This window comes from Peromyscus maniculatus, chromosome 23, assembly GCF_049852395.1.
Source record: "Peromyscus maniculatus bairdii isolate BWxNUB_F1_BW_parent chromosome 23, HU_Pman_BW_mat_3.1, whole genome shotgun sequence".
NCBI classification, from domain to species: domain Eukaryota; kingdom Metazoa; phylum Chordata; class Mammalia; order Rodentia; family Cricetidae; genus Peromyscus; species Peromyscus maniculatus.
Window position 1 is genome coordinate 17,285,685 of NC_134874.1, and position 24,723 is coordinate 17,310,407.

At 50.0% G+C, this 24,723-nt stretch overlaps 1 protein-coding gene and 1 long non-coding RNA gene across 3 annotated transcripts in view; one reads left to right on the plus strand and one right to left on the minus strand.

Moving 5' to 3' along the window:
- Positions 1 to 24,723, plus strand: part of Tmem132b (transmembrane protein 132B) — a 278,153-nt gene that overhangs the window by 115,552 nt on the left and 137,878 nt on the right. For both annotated transcript variants that reach the window (XM_076561257.1, XM_076561258.1), the window contains one exon: positions 6,981 to 7,127. In XM_076561257.1, coding sequence (XP_076417372.1) covers positions 6,981 to 7,127 — 147 coding nt within the window. The remainder of the gene's footprint in view (positions 1 to 6,980; positions 7,128 to 24,723) is intronic.
- On the minus strand, positions 19,573 to 20,162 carry LOC121825261 (uncharacterized). The gene is made up of 2 exons (XR_013047834.1): positions 19,830 to 20,162; positions 19,573 to 19,749 (listed from the first exon to the last, which is right to left on the minus strand). It is a non-coding gene; the product is annotated as an uncharacterized LOC121825261 (long non-coding RNA).

The window sequence follows — 24,723 nt, forward strand, 5'->3', positions numbered from 1 at the left end:
CGCCCTATGGGAAGGGAGATGGCTCAGTGAGTTAAGAGTGCCAGATGTTGCCGGGCTGGTGATGGTGGTGCACACCTTTGATCCCAGCACTCGGGAGGCAGAGGCAGGTGGATCTCTGTGAGTTTGAAGCCAGCCTGGTCTACAGAGTGAGTTCCATGATTATGCAGAGAAACACTGTCTTGAAAAACAAAACAAAACAAAACATTGCTTGCTGTGCATATCTATGCAAATCCACAGCACCCATGTAAAAAGCCCAGCATGGCTGTTTGTGCCTGCGAGGGGTGGAGACAGGTGGATCCTGGGAGATGGCTGGCTAGTCAGTCTGGCAGCCCCAGGTTGCGCTTCAAGTTCAGTGAGGGATCGTGTCTTAAATTTGAAAAGTCATGTTTATTTTGTGTGTATAAGCATTCTGCCTGTATGCATGTTGGTTTACCGCTTGCATGCCTGGTGCCTGAGGAGGCAGAAGGTCGCTCTGGACCTCCAGGAGATTTGCAAGCCATTTTGAGCCACTGAGTGGTGGGTGCTGGGAACTGAACGTGGGTCTCCTGGAAGAGCAGCCCATGCTCTAAACACAGGGAGAGATCATCTTCAAGGAATAAGGTATAGAGTAATAGAAGACACCTGGTGTCTGATCTCTACATGGGTGTGTGTGTGCAGATACACAGAGAGACAGGCACCCCCCCCCACTCTTCAGTAAAAGATCTCTGACAGATTCTGTCCACATGTCGGTTAGTTGAGACCCAGTGATGGGAAATTCTGGTTGGGTGACGTGTTTCCTCCTTGGACCAATCACTGTCCAGGACACAGCACTTTGAAGAATCCTTGAAGCTGTGACCTTGGTGTCATCCTGGCTGAGCTCCCTGGCTTGTGTGGGTGGGTGGGGGCTCCCAGCAGGAGAGTTTATATGTGCCTATGGTATGGATCAGGATTAAAGAGAGGCCAAGACAAGCTCTGGGCCAGCTTCTCTCATGGGATGCTACTTTTAGGGTGCTAAAATCAAGACAAACATGCTTGTCTTAGTATTATGGGAAGCATGAAGGAGGAAGTCCGTGTGGAAGGCCTGGGCTTCAAGAGAGGCATAGGGGGGTTCCCTTCCATGGAGCTGGAGAGATGGCTCAGCAGTTGGACAGCTTACAACCACGTGTAACTCTAGCTCCAAAGGATCTGTCGCCCTCTTCTGGCCACCATGGGTCCTGCACTTATATGCACAGACACACATACATGTAGAATTAAAAATAATAAAAGGGCTCTCTTCCAGAGCTTCCATCAAAATCAGCCTTACTAACACCTGAATTCAAGGTTCTAGCCCTCAGAACCATAAGACAATGACTTTCCTCCCCTGAGAGCTATTAGCTTGTGGCCATCGGTTCCAACAGCCTTGGGAAGCTGACATGACTAAAGGGAGTCCCTGTTAGCTGGGTGTGGAAAGTGCTGTGGCTTGTAGTCTGAGGAGACAGTCCTGAGCTATGACAGCTATCATTTGGTTGGGGAAACACCATAAGGATGTTCTCACTGAAGCATGGGAGGGCAGTAGAGCTGCTTAGCCTCCAGGGCTGCATGCAGCTTCCAGCAGGAGCAGACCCACTGCAGATCTGCACTCAGAGACACCCTGGTCGGAGCTAGAGCAGTGTCTACACTTGTAGTGGATGCAGCCACAGTGATCTGGTGCTCTGTAAACTGCCCTTCCTAGTATCTGCCACCCACCTCTCTTCCGGGAGGTGATTGCTGCACCCACCGGGCAACCGACTGCATCTAGGCCTCTGTGTGGAAGAGGCACTGGACTACTCAGAACCATCCTTTTGGTTGGGAAAATGTGGCATCTCTGATTTATCCCTAGGGTGGAAGATTAGGTGAGCAACGAGACACGAGACAGTAGTGGGTTCCCATCTCAGGCCAAAGCCCAAACAAGTGTAGCCAAGAGGCAAAAGCTTGGGGGAAGGCTATGCTACTTGAGGTAAGGAAGGTATGGGTGTTATTCCAAGAGTAATGCTCTCCCCAGCAAAGGAAGTGTGAAGATTTTATTGGGGAGCCTGTATGGCATACTTTCAAGTAGGAAAGCCCTCCGGGTAGTATTGGAAGCACATTCCCAAGCATACTCAGTTTAAGGTCAGAATTCAAGAAGGAAGGAGGGTGGGCACGCTTTCCAGGGTCATAGAGCTCAGGGTCATAGAGCAGGAGTTGAGTTAGAGTCGGGGAAGGTTGACATCCTTTGGGCATGCTCAGTGTGATGGTTAATATTGCCAACTTGACATTATTTATCGTCACTTAGGAACCAAAGCTCTGGGGCATGCCTATAAGGGAGTTTGCAGATTGGGTTAATCGAGGTGGGAAAACTTGCCCTGAATGTGGGCAGTGCCATTCTGCAGGCTGGGGGCCTGGACTGAATAAAAAGGAGAGAGTGAGCTGAGCACCAGCATTCACCTCTCTCTGCTTCCTGACTGTGGATGCTGTGGGACCTGATGGTCCTGTGGCCATGTCTTCCCCACCGCGATGGGTTGTGTCCTTAAACTGCGAATCAAAATCAGCTCCCCTTTCTGTAAATAGCTTTTAGGAGATATTTTGTCACAGTCATGGGAAAAGTCACAAATGCAGTCAGCTTGTATGACAGAGAAGGCAGACAGGAGTGTCACTGGCTCTACTGTTTTTCTATATATACCCAGGTGTGGTGACACACATCTTTAGTCTCAGCTTTTGAGAGGCAGAGGCAAGCGTATCTCGGTGAGTTGCAGGCTCGTCTGGTCGACACAGCGAGCTCCAGGACAGCCAGGGCTGCTACGTAGTGAGACCATGTATCAAATAAATAAATAAAACAAAATTAGTTTTAGGTGACATGGAAGGCCAGCACTTGGATAATGTCCCCCTGTGGTGCCCTCCTTGCTTGCCCCCCCTCCGAAGTGGGCATGTGCTGCTGGAGGATGCTCACACCTGTACACAGAAGACCTCGCCCATCCCCATTCTCAGAGCAGAGTCCCATGCTTCTCAGAGATCTGCTTGTCCCTTAAGAGGCCCCCAATCACTCTCTGACTTAAAGGTCAAAAATACATGTGTTTTCAGCACCCACGTGGGAGAGTCCAGGAGGGAGACACCCCCCCCCCCCCCCCCCCCGTCTGCTCCGTGGGTGTCCTGGCAGGTCCCATGAGGCAGGTGCTTGGAGGTCTCCTCACCTGGATTCCTTTCTCTGCCACCTTTCAAGTTTAAATAGTCATTCAAAATGAGCTCTCAGCATGGTTTGCCTCTGCTAGCCTCCAGATACGGTGGAAGAATTCGGGCATCTGTTTCTACATGCATGTCCCTGCAGTTACCTGCAGAGGCCAGAAGAGGGAGTCAGATTCCCCCTGGAGCTGGAGTTACAGGTGGTTGTGAACCTACTGGCCTATGTGCTGGGAACCCAAAATGGGGTCCTCTGCAAGAGCAGCAAGCACTTTACAAACAGCCCTCTCTCCAATCTCCAAGCCCTGCTCCTTGATGGCTTCATTTCCTGGAAGACATCCCCTGTATGCTAACCTGTCACCAAGTCACTTGGCTAACCTCCTTATGTGTCCTGGACACTTTGTGGTGGTAACTTTTATTGCTTAGCCTTGGAAACCTCCAGCTCACCACAGCCACGGGGCCACTAATGTCTTCTACGTAACTTTGGATATTGTAGTTTTTAAAATACCAAGTGCTAAGAATATCCCCAAGCCTGAAGATTTTTTTTTTTTTTTGGTCTAAAACAAGGTTAGTGAATATTTAAGACCTGAATTTCTCTGAGCTTAAATCGCTTTAACAAATATAGCCTGAAGTTAAGGAGGATTTAGTTGGGAGACCAAGATGAGATTTAAGAAGAATTTCATAACTTGTGCTTAAGAGATGGGCGGCATATCAACAATTTGGCTTTACAAGTGTTTTTAATACCCAGCATGCATTTCTTCCGCTATAACTTGAATTTCTTTTCAGCATCCCCCTCTTTTTAAGCCCTCTCAATATGGGATTAACCTCACCCATTATGAACAAACCCGTCAAATTCAGCCTGGGAAAACTGGCTTTAAGATTTTGTTCTCAGAAGAAGAATCTTATTTCTTGTATTTTCTTTCCTCCTCCTTCTTAGCATTTATGGGATTTATTTATATTTTATGTAAAACAAAATAGCCAGTATACTTAGACAGCAGTTTTTTTTTTTAAAGTTATTTATTTTACATCCCAGCCACAGTTTCTCCTCCCAGACCCTCCGCACATGATGATGTGGGACCTGGAGCTGCTGGCAGCCACCCTGTGGCCATGAGGGAGAACTCACTGTGGAATGATACCTCCTTCTTGTATGAGAGCAGAACAGGGTCAGATGTCTGAAAGAGTGGGGGGCCAGAAGTGTGTGTGTGTGTGTGAGAGAGAGAGAGAGAGAGAGAGGGAGAGGGAGAGGGGGAGGGAGAGGGAGAGGGAGAGGGAGAGGGAGAGGGAGAGGGAGGAGAGGGAGAGGGAGAGGGAGGAGAGGGAGAGGGAGGAGGGGGAGGGAGAGGGAGGAGGGGGAGGGAGAGGGAGAGGGAGGAGAGGGAGAGGGAGGAGGGGGAGGGGGAGGGAGAGGGAGAGGGAGAGGGAGAGGGAGAGGGAGAGGGAGAGGGAGAGGGAGAGGGAGGAGAGGGAGAGGAAGGAGAGGGAGAGGGAGAGAGAGAGAACACATAAGTACTACCATGACCTGGGCATTGGTTGGTTGTCTACTGTCCCCTAGAGCAGCCTCATGAGACAAATAGACAAATAGATTCCCTGTGGTGAAGGGAGACATTGGCTTTGCCCTGGGAGGTGGAAAGAATTTTCTGCTCAGACTCAGAGTAGCACTCAGGACACTTAGCAGAGGGGCACCAGAAGCCTAGCCAGGTCTCCAGAGAGTGGTTGGTACTTCCATACTTGAATTCGTGATGGTCCTTCATCCCAGTGTTCTGTGAGCATTTTTTTTTTTTTTTGGTTTTTTTTTTTTTCAAGACAGGGTTTCTCTGTGTAGTTTTGGTGCCTATCCTGGATCTCACTCTGTAGACCAGGCTGGCCTCAAACTCACAGAGATCTGCCTGGCTCTGCCTCCCAAGTGCTGGGATTAAAGGCGTGCACCACCACTGCCCGGCTCTGTGAGCATCCTTAATCCCTACAAGACCACTGTGGATGAGGGACTCTCAAGCTCCCTGGTGTAGCTCAGGTCTCATCGGGGGTCTCTGTGGGCTAGCCTGCAACTGCTTCTCATTTCTCCTATGACCTCTAGTGGCTTGATGGAAGGGTTCTGAGCCATCATATGTGTGGGAAAGATCCATGTGAGTTGTTATAATAGTGAGGACCCCCAGGGCAGAGGGCACAGCTTCGGGGAGAAGAGCTTTGGATGTAGACACGGGTTCTGGGACATTCTCTTCCCTTGTTCCTTTGGCCGGAGGCAGGGATGGAACAGGGCGCCTCTGTTCATGGCGTGCATAAATCAACTCCTAGGATGTCATGGTGTCAAGAAAGAAAGCTTCGTGGAAGAGGAGATTAAGACCAGAATCCAGCAGGAGGAATGATCAGATGCAGGAGTCGGGGTAGCAGACAGGTAGCATTGGAGCCTCTGGAGTGCTGTTCAGATGGGAGCTGGGGTGGCCACGGGAAGGGAGAGGGAGGCAGAGTCCCCTCTTTGCGTCTGATGGACACATAGGGGTTGGCATCCCTGAGTCCACTCCAGATTCCTTAGAGCAGGTGGCAGAGCGCGGCTTCAGGATGGGTCTTGGGCTCAGATGTCGCCCATGTTGCAGACTCTGCTGGGGAAGGGTCCTTTTCTTGTCCTTCCCGGGCCTCCCAGGTGTCTTAGTGCAGGAATCATGCCCCCACCCACTACACATTTCAATCACTCCTGGGATGGGTCACTTACCTACCTCCTCCCTGCTCATATAATTTTTTTTATTTTGGTTATTTGTATTTTAGTGGCTATGTGTTAGGTGTGTGTACCATGGTGCACCCATGGAGCTCAGAGGTCACATGACATGACTCTGTCTTCTCCCTCCACCATGTGGGTCCCGGGGTTTGAACTCAGGTCTTCAGGTTTTTTGGTAAATGTCTTTGCCCACTGAGCCATCTTGTGGGCCCTTGCCTCTTTTTTTTTTAAATATTAAGATAAAATTTGCATAATATTATTAATTTCAAAGCCAGTGACAGAAAGTGGAGGTGCGTGGCAACATGCTGTGTCACTTGTGAAAAGGCCAGGGTTTATTTATTTGAGAATTTATTCTTGAGACAGGGTCTCACTCCATAGCCCAGTGTGGCCCTGAACTTGTAGCAATTCTCCTGCCTCAGCTTTCCAAGTTCAGAGTTTACTCACAGAAGTCACCATGCATGGTTTGGGACACATCAGCATTAAATTTTTTTTTTTCTTACCTGGGCGCGGTGGTGGCGCACACATTTAATCCCATCACTCAGGAGGCAGAGGCAGGTGGATCTCTATGAGTTCGAGGCCAACCTGGTCTACAGAGTCAGTTCCAGGACAGCCAGAGCTTCACAGAGAAGCCCTGTCTTGAAAAAACAAAAAAATTTTTTTTCTTACATTTATTTCTTTATTATGTACGTGTGGAGGTGGGTGCCTCTGTCATGGTGGTGTGTGGAGGTCAGCGGACAGCTTGAGGGAGTTGGGTCTTTCACTGTGTGGATTCCGGATGCTGAACTCAGGTCATTAGGCTTTGCAGCAAACGTCCTCACCCGCCGAGCCATCTTGCTGCCCCTAAGATCAGTCTTAAGGGAAAGCCTTCGGGAAGGGGTCTCCGTGTGATGCAGATGCCATCTCCCATGGACCTGGCCCAGGCAAAGCCTATTTTTGGTTTTTCGAGACAGGGTTTCTCTGTGTAGCTTTGCGCCTTCCCTGGAACTCACTCTGTAGCCCAGGCTGGCCTCGAACTCACAGAGATCCGCCTGCCTCTGCCTCCCGAGTGCCGGGATCAAAGGCGTGCACCACCACCGCCCGGCAAGCCTATTTTCTTACGCATCTACTTTTTCTGTCACAGAATCAAGGCAGCCGCGGGCGTGAAGATAACGGCAGTGCGGGTGAGCAACGAGAACCAGTGGGCAGTGCAGGAGGACATTGAGCAGGATGGTACCCAGACCACGGCAGCCCTGGCCTGCGTGGGACACCACCCGGAGAAACAGAGCAGGTGAGCGCTGTGGTGTGCGGGACACGACAGCGGGTGACGGAATAACGCGCAGGATGGCGTGTGGACCGCCCTTCCGCCTCACCAGCCTGGTGTAGCCACTGCAGGGATGCACTGCAGCCTGGACCGTCCATCCTGTATGCACAGTACACAGTGAGGTTGCCTGTCTCCAAGACGACCCTCTTTCATTTATCACAGTTCGGAGTCTGATAACCATATTGTTACTATTGTTATTGTTTCCGTGAAGAACCGAAGGCTGAAACGGGGGTGGGGTGGGGTGGGGTATGTGAGGGGTGAATCAATTAAAGAGCCAGGGAGAAATTGCTTTTTAATAAGCAAGCAGGGTGCTCATAGCTATCAGCTAATTGTCTCTCACTGCTAATTTTTTTCTCACTGCTAATTTAAAAAATATTATTATTTATTATTATTATTATTATTATTATTATGTCTGTTGATCTGGGTGTCATGGTACATGTAGAGGTCAGAGGACCTTTCAGAGGATGGTTCATCCCTTCCCCTATGAGCCCTGGAGGGGGTTCAACTCAAGTCCTCAGGCATAAGAGGCAAGCAGCTTTACCCACTGAACCATCTCAGGCCCCTGGCTATTTAAATAAATGAGCCGTCTCTGTGGCATTGAGCCCACACCCGGAGCGGGGTGGGAGTGGGGCTCTGGAGTCTCCTGAGGGGTTGTGGGCTCCACCACCTAGGTGGCAGAGGGTGGAAAGATCCCTGACTCGACAGCCCCTCCCCAGTCCCCGCTCCCACTTTCTTCCCCCGCTGAGAGTGCGTCTGTCTGTCTGTCTGTCTGCCGGTCTCCCACCCTGGGCCAAGGAGCAGTGTTGGAGGAGTGGCTGCTGAATTCAGATGCCACCCAGTGCCCTGGGCGCTGTGCCACTTATCACTGTAAATTGTCCGTGATCTCTTTTCTTTCTTCTCCAGCTTTGGGTCCTTGGAGGCCCAGGAGACACTCTGGCCTTGGTGATGAATCAGCGTGGGCCATGAATGGGGTCGGAGGCTGGCGGTGTGTGTGTGTGTGTGTGTGTGTGTGTGTGTGAGCTTTTCCCATGGACTTGCCTGGCACATGGCTGTCACTTCTCATGTGACTCCAGCCAACCCCAGAGCCTGACTGTGTTGCCTTTGAAGGTCTCCCAGGAGGAGGAATGACTCAGGCTGAGGGGTCTGATGCTGCCTTCCATCCGGAACTCGTCAATCTCACCGCCAGGCAGACAGTGTCCTGGATGGAGTGTGGGCTGTGACATCACATGGCCGGGTTTTCCCTGTATATCTGAATAGGCCTGCTGGGCACCCTGGGTCCTGGAGTTGTTAATACTGGCTTAAGGGCTTCTAGTTGCAAAGCCACAGGTCATTCCCCCAAAGTGGTTGCCGTAAAGGGCTTCCCCGTCTCACAGAGCATTTGCAGAGGGGCTGTTCACACAGCAGCCCCCGGTGTGGCCCCTTGGGGATCTTCCAGCTGGTTTCCTCATGGCCACAAGATGGTTGCAGCTCTTCCAGCCATCACAGACTTCACCCAGCAGTATCTAAACATTGGAAAGGAGTGGAGTGTCCCCTGACCCTCCTCAGCTCCCCTAAGCCAGTCTTTGGTTTAAAAGATCTAGGTAACAGACTAAGGGCTCCCTGCCTAGGAACAGGCTGGGCTTGGGAGGTGAGTTTCTCGTGTTGCTTTCTAGCTGTGTAGAGGTGGGCTTCATGGCCAGGGCATGAGGGGAGGGTGAGGGTAGTCAGTGGGCACAGTGGCCACACTCTTTAAAGGTGGGCTCTGCCCAGGGATGTAGCTTGATTCTGCTTGGTACAGGGGGCTGGTGTGCTTATATCCACAGCGGGAGAGCACATCTCCCTGTGGTCTGTATCAGAGGTGGGGGCTCTGGTACTCTTGAGTTTCCCCTTCAACCTGTCTTCCTTCCCTGGTTCCTTTCTGGCTACCCTTCCCTCCTGGGAGCAGTGTAGTGGCCGGGAACTCCCAGTGCCCCTCTGACCACACGGTCACTTTACGGAGTAGTTGTTTTTCCTGGTTGAGTGTGGCTATGAGCCAGATGGTTGTCCTGGGCTCTTCTCGGACATCCGCCCAGATCAACTCAGAGCCAGGGTTTCTATCAGTGCCCCCAGGGCTTGGGCAGAGTGGGAACAGGGAGGGGTCTAGAGCCTGTGGACACTGATGGCGCTGGTGGCAGGAGTTAAGAGGAAAGCACACCAGTCCCTGTAATGTCGTTGATCCTGACATTGGTCTGAAAGGGGTGGGGTTCCCCGGTTCTGCATCTGGGACACTGGGGTTATGATGATGGTCTCCATGGTGTATGTTGAGGAATTAAATTTTGTAGAAATACTTTGTAGTTGGAGTTTTCTCCAGTCCCGCTGGGGCCCGCAGCCACTCAGACCCAAGTAAACACAGAGAGACTTATATTACTTATAACTGTATGGCCGTGGCAGGCCGCTTGCTATCTAGTTCTTCTTTTTTTTTTTTTTTTTTTTTTTTTCGAGACAGGGTTTCTCTGTGTAGCTTTGCGCCTTTCCTGGAACTCACTTGGTAGCCCAGGCTCTGTGAGCCTCGAACTCACAGAGATCCACCTGGTTCTGCCTCCCGAGTGCTGGGATTAAAGGCGTGCACCACCACCACCCAGCTAGTTCTTATATCTTAAATTAGCCCATTTCTATTAATCTGTAAGTTGCCACGTGGCTTGTGGCTTACCAGTACTTTTACATCTCTCTTCCTCTGTGTCTGGCTGGAGACTCCTGACTCAGTCTTCCTCTTCCCAGAGTTCTCCTCACTGCTTGTCCCGCCTATACTATACTTCCTGCCTGGCTACTGGCCAATCAGCGTTTTATTTATCAATCCAATCAGAGCAACACATTCACAGCATCCCCAGCAATACTTGATTGGCAGAGTGACTCCATTTTGTGTGTGCGGTACATATGCACATATGTGGGCATGGAGGAAAGAGGAGGATGCCTGTTGTCATGTCCTATCAGTTGCTGCCTCCTTTCCTTGAGACATGGTCTCTCACTGTGGTTCACAATGATCTTCCCGTCTCCACACCCCCACAAGGGTCTCTCACTGAACCTGGCTTGTGGTTCACAATGATCTTCCCATCTCCACACCCCCACAATGCTTGGGTTCCATGGCCAGCTTTTTATCTGGAGGCTGGGGATTCGAACTCAGGTCCTCAGACTTTTGCAGCAAGCCCCCTCTTACCCCCTGAGCCATCTCCCCCAGCCCATGTCCAGTGTTTCACATGGAAAGAAGGGTGCTGATCCTCAGAAGTGGTTGCCACTTTTTGGTTTTGTGATTTTCTTTTTTCTCTAGAAAAAAAAAATTAAAAAATGCTACATGGGAAAGAGGAGGCCGTTTTGCAAATGAGAAGGGCTCCCATCCCAGTGACCTTTTCTGTACTTCTCCTTCATGCTCAATGTTTGACACCTCCCTACCCCCAACTCCAGCTCCAGGCTGAAGAACAGCAGGGAGCTGTACTCCAGCATGGCAGTTTATACCTATGAATATCCGTCTAAAACCATTACATAATCGAATATCCCTCTGAAACCATTCCATAATCTAAATAAATAATTGCTTCTTTTTATACGTCGGGTCTCATTGTGGTATCAAATGAGGTGTGAAATACAGGCTCACGCACCGCGTCTGCCGGCGAACAAAGTGAATGTATGAATATATCCCCGGCAGAACACTGTAATCTCCGGATTGTGACAACCTCAAGTGGAATTGAGGTTTTTTAATAGGATATAATGTACAAACTGCCTGAAGTCTTGTGATAAGAATTAAAAAATGTGTTGTGTGGGAAAGACCCAGCATGCTCTCTTGAGGGGGCAGGAAAGGTCTTCATTTGAAATATTTTAATGAAGGCTCACGGGGAGGAGACATGAGCTACAGAGGCACAGCCCACAAGATAAACACCCGAGTTGCCCACGGAGGAGAGATTAGGAAAGTAAGCAAATTTGGAAGTGTTGGGGACAGATAACAGGGGGCCCGAGGAAATGAAAGGGACTCTGAGTATGGAGACCGTGAGCTCCCTGGGTGACTTTGGGCATTAGGATTTCAAACCTCAGAAAATAGCTTCTCTCTCTCTCTCTCTCTCTCTCTCTCTCTCTCTCTGTAGTGTTTGAGCATACACACGTGTGTATATGTAGAGGCCAGAGTCTGTGTTAAACGTCTTTCTCAACTGATGTTCACCTTGCTTTAAATGTTTTTTTTTTTTTGAGATTGATTTATTTTTATTTTATGCATACGGATGTTTTGCATGCAATGTCTCTGCATAGTGGGCATGCCTGGTGCCCTTGGAGACCAGAAAAGGGTATCAGAGCCCCTGGGACTGGAGTTCCAGAGAGTTGTGAGTCACTATGTGGGTTCTGGGAATCGAACCTGGGTCCTCTGGAACAGCAGCCAGTGCTCCTAACCACGGAGCCATCTCTGCAAGCCCCACCCTACTTTTTTATGGGGTGGGTAGTTTTCAAGACAGGGTTTCTCTGCATAGCCCTGGCTGTCCTGGAACTTGCTTTGTAGACCAGGCTAGCCTTGAACTCAGAGATCTTCCTGCCTCTGCTTCTTGAGTGCTTGGATTAAAGATGTATGCCACCCTGTTTTTTTTCAGGACAGGGCCTCTCACTGGGTGGGGTGTACATTGTGCGCTAGCCTTGGCTGTCCCGCCAATGAGCCCTAGAGCTGCCCTTGTCTTTACCTCCCGAGCACAGGATTGAGTGGGTTTGCCATGGCTGACTTTTCCACATGGGTTTGGGGATCAAATTCGGGCCTTTATGGTTGCATGGTAAGTACTGACTGCGCCACCTCCCCAGCCCTGATGTCTTTCCGTGGCCAGAAAACACATCCAGGGCCCGTTCTGATGTAAGCCTTGCCACCCAGCTGAGAAAGGCTCTAGGCCCACGGGCGAGAGGAGGGAACAAACCAAACGCTACCTTGGGTTTCTTCACAGCCACACACACCATTGTAACTCTACCCAAAGGCCAGATGAATGTCAAAGCCAGGGGCTCGCCTATCTGAAAGTCTGGAACCAGGGTTGGGGGTGGATCCCAGTGGTAGAGTGCTTACCAGTGAGCGAGTATCCTGAGTTCCATTCCAGCACATGCCCTGCTCACCGGCATACATTTGTATGCACGCAGGCACGCACGCAGGCACGCACGCAGGCACGCACGCAGGCACGCACGCAGGCACGCACGCAGGCACGCACGCAGGCACGCACGCAGGCACGCACGCAGGCACGCACGCAGGCACGCACGCAGGCACGCAGGCACGCAGGCACGCAGGCACGCAGGCACGCAGGCACGCAGGCACGCAGGCACGCAGGCACGCACGCGCAGACCTGAGCTAACGAATGCCAACGGATGCTTGGGTTAGGAGCCCTGCAACCTCCATAGAGGACCTTTCATCTTCTAGGTGACTGGGCCCAGTTGCAGTGAGCATGTGACCAGGTTACACTGGGGTCTCTGATGTCATCCTGTTGCTCGGATATAATTCCTGGCTCCTGTGGGTCATGATGTGAGAGGGGCAGAGTTGAAAGAGGACTGTGGGATGGAGGAGATGGGAGAGGGGCAGAGGACCTGGAGACATGCTTGAAGGGAAGGCCTGTCTGGGGATGTACCATTGTCCCAAAATGAGAAGAATGGGGATGAGCCATGCAGGGGTCTGGGGAAGAACTTTCCAGGCAGAGGAGAGCGGGTGTGAAGGGCTGGGGTAGTAGTCTGTGCAGGCTGAACACATTCCCAGAACCACATCCAGTTCCCAAAGTCCCCTCTGCCTCCTCCTGTGTCCTGTGGGTCCCCCAGCAGGTCCGGAAGCCCTGGCCACCTGCCGAGAGCAGGTTCGGGGTCTGGGGACAAGCTGTCACAGAGACAGTGAGTCTCTACTCTCTGAAGCTTACCATTGTTCATAGAGACAGACTTGTTGAAAGCGTGGTGTTCTTTTGCATCAGGAGATGATAAACACCAACAGGAGAACAGCGTAGGATCTGGAAGTTTCCTTTAGGTAGGTCAGTGGAGGAGGACTTCTCTGGGGAACAGAACCCAGAGGAGGTGTGGGGTGTGTCATGGAGAGATGAAGGGAAGACTTGGCCCTGACCCCCAGGCAGCCAACTGTGGTGTGTTCAAGGATCAATATAGAGGTCAGGGACACCACTGTGCAAGGGGGCAAGGGTGGGGACACCTGGCCAGCAAGATGGCCAAGGGTGGCATTCTCCCAGGGCTCTGTGCCTTTTGAAAAGACCTCAGATTTTATTCAGGCTAGGCTGGGCACCGCTGCAGGGTTTTGAAGCTCAGGGTTCATGACCTGCTTTACATCATGAGAAGAACCTCTGGCCGCCATAAGGAACAGAGCCCAGGGGACCAAGCAGGGCATCTGCTGTCATCCTTGAGACTTAACAAAAAAGGAGCACACCTTCCTGCTCATTGCCTTGGTAATGAGAGTCCCCTTCATACTGATGGTGACACGGGAAATAAAAAAAACCCCACCACCAAGTCACATGTAAATGAAATATATGACTCTTTTAGTCAGTTCTGTTGCTATGAAGAGACACAAGGCAACTCTTATTTCTTTTTCTTTTTTTTTTTTCGAGACAGGGTTTCTCTGTGTAGCTTTGTGCCTTTCCTGGAACTCACTTGGTAGCCCAGGCTGGCCTCGAACTCACAGAGATCCGCCTGGCTCTGCCTCCCGAGTGCTGGGATTAAAGGTGTGCACCACCACCGCCCGGCACAAGGCAACTCTTATAAAAGAAAGTATTTAACTGGGGGTTTGCTTACAGTTTTAGAGGGTTAGTCCATGATCATCATGGTGGGAGCCAGGCAGACATGGTGCTGGAGCAGTAGCTGAGAGCTTTATATTCTGATCTGTAGGTAGCAGACAGAGAAGGGGCAGAGAGTGAGAGTCGGGGGTGGGGTACTGGCAGGGTTTTGTTGAAACCTCAAAGCCCACCCCCAGTGACGCACCTTCTCAAACAAGGCCATACCTTTTCCAACAAAACCACACCTCCTGATTCCTCCTAAACAGTTCCATTAACTGAGGACCAAGCATTCAAACATGTGAGCCTCTGGGGGGCCATTTTCAAACCACCACAGATGGCCAACATGAAGAGGGACAAATAGTTCAGTTCTGGGTATCTGGGCAGAGAGACATCAGTCTTCTGAGCAGGAATTCTGGGGAGTGTGGCCATGGATGGAGGTTGAGGATGGGGCAGTGTAGATGTAACCAACCGTCTTATTAAATAAGAAACACAGAACCAATGTAAAAGAGAAAGCCAAGAGGTCAGAGCTCAGAGCTAAAATCTCACCCTTCCTCCTGTGGTGGTCATAGCTCCCTGAAAGAGAGCTATTTCCCTGTGTGTAAGTCGTTCCATAGTCATTCTGCCTTCTCATTGGTTGTAAACCCAAACACGTGACTGTCTCGTCACTGTCTGTATGTACAGCCCTCCCCCCAGGTCTTAAAGGCATATGTCTCCAATGCTGGCTGTATCCCTGAACACACAGAGATCTATGGGGTTAAAGGCGTGTGCCACCACCGCCACACTCTGTCTATGGCTCTAATAGCTCTGACCCCCGGGCAACTTTATTTATTAACATACAATCAAAATCACATTTCAGTACAATTAGAATATCACCACAGGACAGAGTCTGGAATGGAGAGGCAGGTCTATATTGAATACTCTCAGTGAGCCTGGTGGTCACATGGTCCATCGACCTTCTCTTTTATCTGAATCTATTACAGACCGCGGCTTCCAGGATGGTGGCTTTGGGGTACCCACAACATCAGCAGCAATGAAGCATCTTCTGACTAGTTGTAGAGGGGGTCATGGTGGGGAGGCAATAACTGGCCAGTATGGACAATGGCTTGCGACACAAATTGTGGTCCAGTGGCTTGTTGGAGGGTGGGTAGTTGACATCATGGGATTCTTAGGACTTGGGTCTCATTCCAGATAACTCTGTGGACTCCCTGTGGTGCCTGACAGCTCTGTGTGGAGAACTGGGGTGCAGCATGGCTGGGGGTGCCTCTCTGGCTCTGCCACACGGGTCACGGTGCTCTGATCTGCAGTGCCTGGGGTGTGGGTGGCTGCGATGTGAGTGGGCTGGGTCTACAGCCTCTTTGGGGAATGACTTTTGCTAATCCTGTGCGCCAGAGCGAGGTGCGATCTCCATGCTCAGCCAGGCTGGCTCCAGTCCCAGCTTGCGATTGGGGCACATGCGTGGGCCATGTTTTAATTGGAAGATAGCCACCGTAATCACATGGGCGGGGGAGAGTGGAGCCAGGAGGAAGCTTTATTTTGTTAGAGGGCAACAAAAGGTGGAAGAGCCGAGGAAATGCATGGAATTGAAGAAAAAAAAAGGACTAGTGTTAGAATGTGGCATGTGACATGCCAGCTTGTTGCCTGCTGTTAGAAGGGGCATAGGAGTGTAAGAGCCTCACCTGTGCCGTGTATGAGCAGAGGCAGACTCTCACTTTCATTTCTAATGTATTTTATTTTATTTTATTTTTTATTTTTTGGTTTTTTGAGACAAGGTTTCTCTGTGTAGTTTTGGTGCCTGTCCTGGATCTCGCTCTGCAGAGCAGGCTGGCCTCGAACTCACAGAGATCCACCTGGCTCTGCCTCCTGAGTACTGGGATTAAAGGCGTGCACCACCACTGCCTGGCTCTGATGTAATTTATTCATTCATTCGTTCATTCATTCATTCATTTATTTTCCTATCTATTTATTTATTTTAAAGATTTATTTATTATATATACAGTGTCCTGTCTGTATGACAGAAGAAGGCATCAGATCTCATTACAGATGGTTGTGAGCCACCATGTGGTTGCTGGGAATTGAACTCAGGACCTCTGGAAGAGCAGCCAGTGCTTTTAACCTCTGAGCCATCTCTCCAGCCCTCTAATGCGTTTTAAAGGTTCATTGATGGATGTGCATTGGCCTAAAACCAACAGTGCCGCACTTTTTTTCATGGGCACTCTGGGGTATAATGGACCGGCCTGTATTCTGTTGTGTTCGTGGGTGATGCTGGTGCCCAGCTTAGCTCAGATTCATCTCCACATCCATGGGAAATGCCTTTCCTCCCTCATGTCTCAGCTCTTGTTCCTCTTGCAGGGACACATCACCCTGACTTAAGCAATGGAAGGGAGGAAGAGTTGGTGCTGGCTCACAGTTCAAGGGTAATGTGACTTCCCCACCGTGAACTGTGCAGGAGTGTGGGGCAGCTGGTCATGTCGTAGCCACAGTCAGGAAGAAGAGAGAGAGAGAGCAATGCTGGCACTTAACCTTCTCCTTTTTACACAGCCTAGGATCCAAGCCTGGGGAATGGAGCCACCCACAGTGGATGGGTCTTTTTTTTTTTTTTAAACCTCAGTTAACCTCATCAAGATACCCGCCTCCACCCCCATAGGCACACCCAGCTGCCACTCTCCCAGGTGATTCTGTATCTCATCAAGTTGACAGTTGAGATTAACCATCACCCCCATCTGCTCTAGACTCCACATGTGGCTCTCACAGTCAGTACATGGACCCACAAACAGAAGGACAAATGTTCCCGGTGAAAGGTCATTTGTGCCCAGGCACCTGGGAGGAGGTAACTGTTGGGGCGCCTTTGTCTTGTCTTAAGTGAATGCTGGAGGTGACATGTATAAGAATGTTGTAGGATCTCCCTGGCAGGTCCTGCCAGGTCATTTCAGAATGAGTCCCCATAACCTGTAGCATGTTGAACATAGGAGTGTAGGTTCCTGAAGAGGCTAGAAGAGGGCGTCAGATCCCCTGGAACTGGAGTTACAGGTCTCTGTGAGCCACACAATGTGGGAACCAAACACAATGTAGATCCACTCTTTTTTTTAAGATTTATTTATTAATGTATACAGTGTAATGTCTGCTTGTAAGTCTGCAGGCCAGAAGAGGGCACCAGATCTCATTACAGATAGTTGTGAGCCACCATGTGGTTGTTGGGAATTGAACCCAGGTCCTCTGGAAGAGCAGTCAGTGCCCTTAACCTCTGAGCCATCTCTCCAGCCCAGCAGCAACCACTCTTAACCTCTGAGCCATCTCTCCAGCTCCCTTTAAACACTTTAACAGAAGGAGATAAAACACAACCCCCACACATGGGGGGCCTGAGGTACCTTTTTACAGAATGTCACAAAGTTGAATGCATAAGGTAACCAGCACCCAAATTGAGAAAAGATCACTGGTTCTTCTCTAGAAGGCCTCCTCCTGTGTCTCCTGCCATGCAAGCAAGTGGTTTCTTCTAAGATGTAGGGGAATCACTTTGCCTGGATACACAGGTCAATGGACCCCCACAGTCTGACTCTTATGGACCAGCTGCCTCACACTCCCATATTTTACTTCCCCACCATCATGGCTGTACCCTTCACTCATGACTCTTCTGTTCAGCTTTGTGTGATATGTCCATGTTGCTGTGCGTCTCTTCTCAGTGTCCAGGTTACTCTCTGCATCTCTCTGGGTACCAGGTCGCGTTTGGCACTCAAACCGGGTCCGTCTTTAGAGCACAGCTCTGTTTGGCTCTATAATTTTGGTAGACGTAGGTTTTGAGAGCCACCAAGCTCCATCTGGTAGTTGACAGGATTTGAACAAAAGCATCTAGGAAAGAGAGACTTAACAAAATACCTTAAAGTAGCATGCAGGGTTTTGTTTACCCTTCTCTCAGGAGTGGCTGCTCTGGGGATCATGGGGTGGGAGGGCAGATAACCCTACTTCTGTGTTTGGACTCTGTTCTTTGGGCTGCCCATGGTAAGGATGTCCTCAGTGCTGTGGGTCTGAAGTTCTGCCATAATGTGACCTTGCTATAAGGAGGATGCTTCCTTCAAATACAAGAGTGGGCATTGGTGGTCCCCCCCCCATGGCTATTATGAATGCTGTTGTCACAAACAGCTTATGTAGGTTTCTGTTTGAACACCTGTTTTCCACTCAAGAGGTGGAGCTGTTTGCTCAGCTTAACGCATTAGGCTGTGTCTCATGGCACCCGCCCCAATTTACATTCCCATCAGCCATGGAAGAGGGATCCACGTTCTCCTCATCTCTGGGTGGATAAGGAAATAGTGGTCTCTATGTGAGAAGGAATGAAATGGTGGGCAAAGTGGTAGCATGGGAGTATCTGGAAAATGATGGAGAAAGTGCTATGGCATAGCTCAGTAGTGGTAGAGCCCCCTGCCTAGAATCCCCCAATGAGGGGCTGGGGGTGTGACTCAGTGGTAGAGCCCCCTGCCTAGAATCCCCAGTGAGGGGCTGGGGGTGTGGCTCAGTGGTAGAGCACCTGCCTAGAGTCCCCCAGTGAGGGGCTGGGGTGTGGCTCAATGATAGAGCCCCTGCCTAGAATCCCCCAGTGAGGGGCTGGGGATGTGGCTCAATGATAGAGCCCCTGCCTAGAATCCCCCAGTGAGGGGCTGGGAGTGTGGCTCAGTGGTAGAGCCCCTGCCTAGAATCCTCCAGTGAGGGGCTGGGGGTGTGGCTCAGTGGTAGAGCCCCTGCCTAGATTCCTCCAGTGAGGGGCTGGGGTGTGGCTCAGTGGTAGAGCACCTGCCTAGCATGTGCAATGCCATGGTTCTCATCCCTAGGACACACATACACACACACATTGCACACTGCACATACACACACAGAGGGAGAGAGAGAGAGAGAGAGAGAGAGAGAGAGAGAGAGAGAGAGAAAGAGAGAGGGAGGGGGAGGGGGAGGGGGAGGGGGAGAGGGAGAGGGAGAGGGAGAAAGAGAGAGAATGCTATATAACTGAAGGACCAGGATGAGGCACAAGTCTTCATATTCTCTTTAAAGGAATCATGGGAATGTCCAGAATAACCAAATCCACAGGGATAGGAAGAAGTCTCATGGTTGTGCCTTCCCAGGCTAGTAGAGGGGAATGATGATGGGCAGTGACTGTTAATGGGAACAGAGTTTCCTTTTTGGGGTGGCGAGAAAGTTCTAGAAATAGAGGGAAAAGGCACATCCCCAAAGTTGCGCATCCCGGAAGGTATTTAAAGCCAGTGACACACATGTATTGCTGTGGCTAAGATAAACATATTACCAAGTTGAAAATCAACAAGAGGGCTGGAGAGATGGTTCAGTGGTTAAGAGCACTGACTGCTCTTACAGAGGACCTAGGTTCGATCCTCAGCACCCACATGGTGGCTCACAACTGTCTGTAACTCCAGTTCTTGGATGGAAATCCAACGTCCTCTCTTGGCATCCGTGGGCACTGTACTTTGGGGCACCCTTGCCATCTTCTTCTGGGTATGCATCCTTTTGGTTGGGTTTAAGGATCCATTACTGGTGTTTTGTGGGAGAAAAGCTCACGCTATTTAATTCCCCTGTTGTGGAGAGGCGGAATTAAACTTTCTCTTCTTTTTCAAAAAGCGATTCAGGTAGGGAAATGATGGATGTGAAACTCCCCGGTTAAACACCGGCAGATGCCGGCATAGATCAGATGTAGTGATAGATTGGCTGTCGCTGGCATCTTGCTACCAAAGCGGAGAAAGTGGTGTTTAATCACTTTCAGAAAATAAAACAGGGATGATGGATTTGACAGCTTTTGGTATAGAGTGACTCATTAGGGCCACTCTTGCTTTCCCTTAACGAAGGAGCCAGGGCCCCTTGTCTCACGTTTGATTGAAGACCTGCAAAGAAAAGACATGATTGTTACTTTGTTTTTGAGACAGGGTCTTGCTTGCATAACCTGTGGTGGCGTAGGACTCACCCTGTAGCCCAGATTGGCCTTGAACTCATGACGATCCTCCAGCCTCAGCCTCCTGAATGCCGGGATTATAGGTGTGAGCCTCCATGGCTGCCGGAGTGTTTATTGTTACGCTCCGTCCCTCTTTTGTTCCTGTTGGAAGGGATACACCGTGGTTTACATGGTGATGATGGGTTTGGTTGCTAATGATTGTGTCCAAGTCACCCGTCCATAGACCATCCCTTACTTGGCTTGCCCCTGAGTTTTCTTCCCCGTCTTCAAGTTCAGATTTGGGCTGGGGAGATGTCTTAGTGAGCAAAGTGCTTGTTGCAGGAATACTAGGACCTATATGTTTGGATCCCCAGAACCCATAGAACCTTGGGCACAGAATCCCTGTCCACAATCTCACCGTTTCTATGGAGACGAGCTCATAGTGTGCTGCCGTTCACAGCAGCCCACAAGAGAGGTCCTGTCTCAAGCAAGGTGGAAGACAGGGACTCACATCCAAGCTGGTTCTCTGACCTCCATCCCCACCAAGGCCGTGGCGCATCCATGCCCACATGAGCTCACACATACAGTTTTAAAAATGGACTTGACTGGAAGCATCCCTTCAGGAGTTTCTGGAAAATCTCGAAGCTGACCACGTTGGGTCAGGCGAGGCTTGAATTTGCCGGGGTAGGGCCACTCTGTGTGTTTCTCAGACGAAGCACAGGCGCTGGTTTGCCACTGTCCCCTCTGTTCCCTACTGTCTCCGCCCTCCAAAACCAACAAAGACCAAACAAAGAACCTGGACTGGGTGTTAGTTAGCTACCCTGTTCTTCCAGGAACACTGTATTTCTAGTTACACCTCCAGGACATGTTATTCAACGTTTGCATCAGTTTCTTCAACTTCAAGGCAGGGGGATATTTTGTGAGATCCAACAAATGACGTTTTTTTTTTTTCTCCCCCATGAAAAGCATTTGCAACATTGTCTGACAGAAAATAAATGTCCTGTGAGCATCTCTGAAATTAACATCATTAGTATCCAGGTCTGTATCCAAAGGGGGCGGGAAGGTGGGCAGGGAGAGTGATGGTTTCCAGAGAGATGGGAAAGCGCTTCTCTTTGCAACAATGAAGCCTGTCCCAGTGATTGATAAGCAAATAAAAGGTTTCCATTTAGAAAGAAACAATGGAGAGCTGCCTGAGAAGCCAACCACAGCCCCTTTGTTAGCCACTGGAAAGAGGTAGGAGAAAGGCTGGTCCCTCAGGGCACCAGGCTGGGACCACTGAATCGTCCAGGGCTAAACTGGAAGGAACTGGCGCTGTCTAGGTCAAACAGGGGCGTAAATGGGGATTCTGTATCTTGTCCCTGATGGGTGGAAATCAAATGAGGCAGGTGGGGCGTGGTGGCGCATGCCTTTAGTCCCAGCACTCCAGAGGCAGAGGCAGAGGCAGAGGCAGGTGGATCTCTGTGAGTTCAAAGCCAGCCTGGTCTACATAGCAGGTTCCAGGGAATTTTATCTCTTGGTAGATTCATACCCCCAAGGATTTTAATCCAAATTCAGTAGTTTTAAAAGACAGTTTTCTCCCAGAGCTTATCCGGCACCCCCCAAATTTAACCATGCCATTAGGCAAATGGAATTAGACCCTTCAGGAGGATTCCAGGACTAGCCTGTGTTTCTCCATGACAGTAAATAAAGCACCTGCTTTAAGGGGAATCCTGACTGGGGCTTACTAAAGAGGACACAAGAGGCTCAGAAGGTGTCGGGAGAGAAAATTGTCACATACTACCCCCCACGCCCTGCCTCTGGAAGATGGAGGGAGGTAGCCTTAGAAATTGCGAGTCAGTGGAGAGATTGGGTTTTGAGCCAGGCAGGGCCCACATTACCATGGATTTAAAAGATTACCCATGAACTAGGGAAGTTTTATGACTTTTCTGGAGTTTTCTAGAAACTTCCATAGTTTAAAATTATGGTCTTTGTAGTCAGAATTGGGCTTACCCCACACCCTGTCATTTATTTAACCATGTAATCCCAGACCTCTGATTTTTCCTCTGTGCCTCAGTTTCTCATCTGTGTCACAGGGAAGGGACAGAATGAGGTAAGGCACTCAAGCTAAGCCCATGGAGGTGTTTCCTCTGAGCCACATCTTAATCGTAGTCTGTCCTGTGAGTGGAGTTGAGCTTTATGTGTAGAAATGCCTGCTTTTGTTCAACCCTCTTACTTTAGTCTTAAATTTTTTTTTTTTTTTTGGTTTAGATGGGGTTTTGTGTGCTCCAGGTTGGCCTTGAACTCTCTATGCAGCTGAGGGTAACTTTGAACTTCTGATCTTATGGCCTTGGCTTCCCAAGTGTTGGGATTGTAAGTGTCTGCTACCATACCTAATTTATGGAGTGCTGAGGAAGAAACCCGAGGCCTTCTGCATGTGGTTCTCAGTTTCTCCTTTCTCCTTCTGTCTCCTACTATGTAGGATTAACAGGAATTAACAGGACCAGCCAGCTGAGCCCCGTCCCCCCCCTGAGACAAGAGTAACGGAGGGACCTTGTTTAGCATCACTCAAGGCAGGGAATGAAAAGCTGCTCAGAAATGTGTTGCTTTGGGTATAACATGTTCAGTAACGAAGGTCCCTCAGGCTTGGAGATGCTGAACAGCAGGCAGGAGGATCATGGACAGTGGAACATAGATGGCCCTTTTAATTCCACAGAGTGGGAGACCCAGGTGTGTGTTCTACAGGGGTCCCGCCTGGTTCACGAAAAGACACCATTGCTAACACCCTGAGGAGTAGGCTGGGATGGCAATGTCCAGGTCTGTGAGTGGAATATTTCTGGGGCTTCCTCTGGCTGTGCATGCTATTGGGCACAGGGGAAGGGGAACTATGGGATACTCTTTTTTTAGGAACCATAGTGGGGCCGAGGCAGGCTAGAAAGACGAAGAATCAGGGGAACACGGAAAGAGAAGGGAGCCCCTCATCCTGGAGTCTGGTGGAAGCCTGACATTAGCTGGATGCTGAAAATTTTTAGCACAGCTAATAAAATTTGCTGTGAGAGGGGACCGGACACTATTTGCCTGGAAGGGACAATATTCCTTTTACATGGAGCTATTTGAAATGGAAGTGTTAGCGTGTCCAGGAGCTTAAGGTTTAAGGCCCATATGTATACCCTGTGAGCAAACACTTCCCATCCTGGCTGTGAGCCTGTAACCCGAGAATCCCACCAACAAGTTGACTCACTCTGTTCAGACACAAATGGTATGCTCTGATTCCCTCCTGCAGGGGTCCTGGAGATCTCAGCAGCCCATGATCATGTCCAGGGCATCTCAGGAATCAGCCTAGGATCTCATTTCCAAAATGAAATGAACTAAACCAAAATAAGCACCCTTAAGGAACCCTTTGAACGGTAGAACTTCAACTTTAGATGCCGTCAAGCAGGTAGACAAGGCTATAATTAAGACATTTACAGGGCTGGGGCTCTGGATCAGTGGATGGGGTGCTTTCTCAGCATGCACAAAGCACCCGGGTTGGGCCCCAACACCTAAGCAGTGCACACCTGTAATTAAAGCACTCGGGAGGTAGAGGCAGCAGGGTCAGAAGTTCAAGGTCATCTTTGGCTGCTTAGTGACTTCAAGGCTTAGCCTGGACCAAAACCCAGTGGGCAGTGGTGGCATACGCCTTTAATCCCAGCACTTGGGAGGCAGAGCCAGGCGGATCTCTGTGAGTTTGAGGCCAGCCTGGGCTACAGAGAGAATTCCAGGAAAGGCGCAAAGCTACACAGAGAAACCCTGTCTCGAAAAAAAAAAAACCAAAACCAAACTAAACCAAAACCAAAACCAAAACCAAAAAAACAAAACAAACAACAAAAAAAACCCCAAACTAACAAACAAAAAAACCAAAACTCAGCCTAGAAAACTCCCTGTTGAGAACACTGCACTTGTGTCTTGGGTGTGTGCTAGCCTTTTGCTGTGTCTCCCCTCCCCCCACCATACTTAATTCTACGCCAAAATCTTGTCTTTGTAAGTTCCAATTCTTCCTTCTGATTGGTCCTGAGAGTCTTTTCTGCAGGGGAATGAGGAAACTTGAATGAGGGTCTAGGACACCTAATACGTCCAGATGTCTCAGTCGCCTGTTGTTGCTATTGGGCCAATAATCCTGTTAGGGCCTTGCTTCCGACCCGCCCTCTCCACAATGACCTGATGTCTTTTGTAGAGTTTCTGTTGCTGAGATGAAACACCATGACCAAAGAAAGCAACTCGGAGGGGAAAGGGTTTATTTGACTTAGGCATCCCGAATCACAGTCCACTGAAGGAAGCTCAAAGCAGGTGGGAACCTGGAGGCAGACACTGATGCAGTGGCCATGGAGGGGTGCTGCTTACAGTCTTGCTCCGGTAGCTTTGCTCAGCCTGCTTGACCACCAGCCCAGAGGTAGCACCATCCACAGCGCGCTGGACCCTCCCCCATCAATCACTAATTAAGAAAATGTTCCACAGGCTTTCCTTCAGCCAGCTCTTATGGAGATCCTTTCTCAAGTTGAGGGTCCCTCCTGTAGTAGGAATATTAAAAGTTCTTATTAATAAAATCAAACCTGAGGCCAGTTATTGGGGTGAACGCTGGAAGATCAGAGAGACAGAACAAGCCATAGCTAACCTCACCTGGCCAACTTCTCAGCTGATCTTGTTTCCTCAGACTGGAAGCCTCTGTGTCCTCATCCCAATGGCTCTCAGCTGAACTGCGCTGCTCAAAACCTAAAAGCTTAACCAGCCAAATGCTTAACCAGCCAAATGCTTCTAGTTTCTGGTCTCCACACCTTATATATCTTTCTGCTTTCTACCACCACTCCCTGAGATTAAAGGCGTGAGTCACCATGCTTGGCTGTATCCTTGAACACATGGATTTCTGCCTCTGGAATGCTAGGATTAAAGGCGTGTGCTACCACTGCCTATCCTC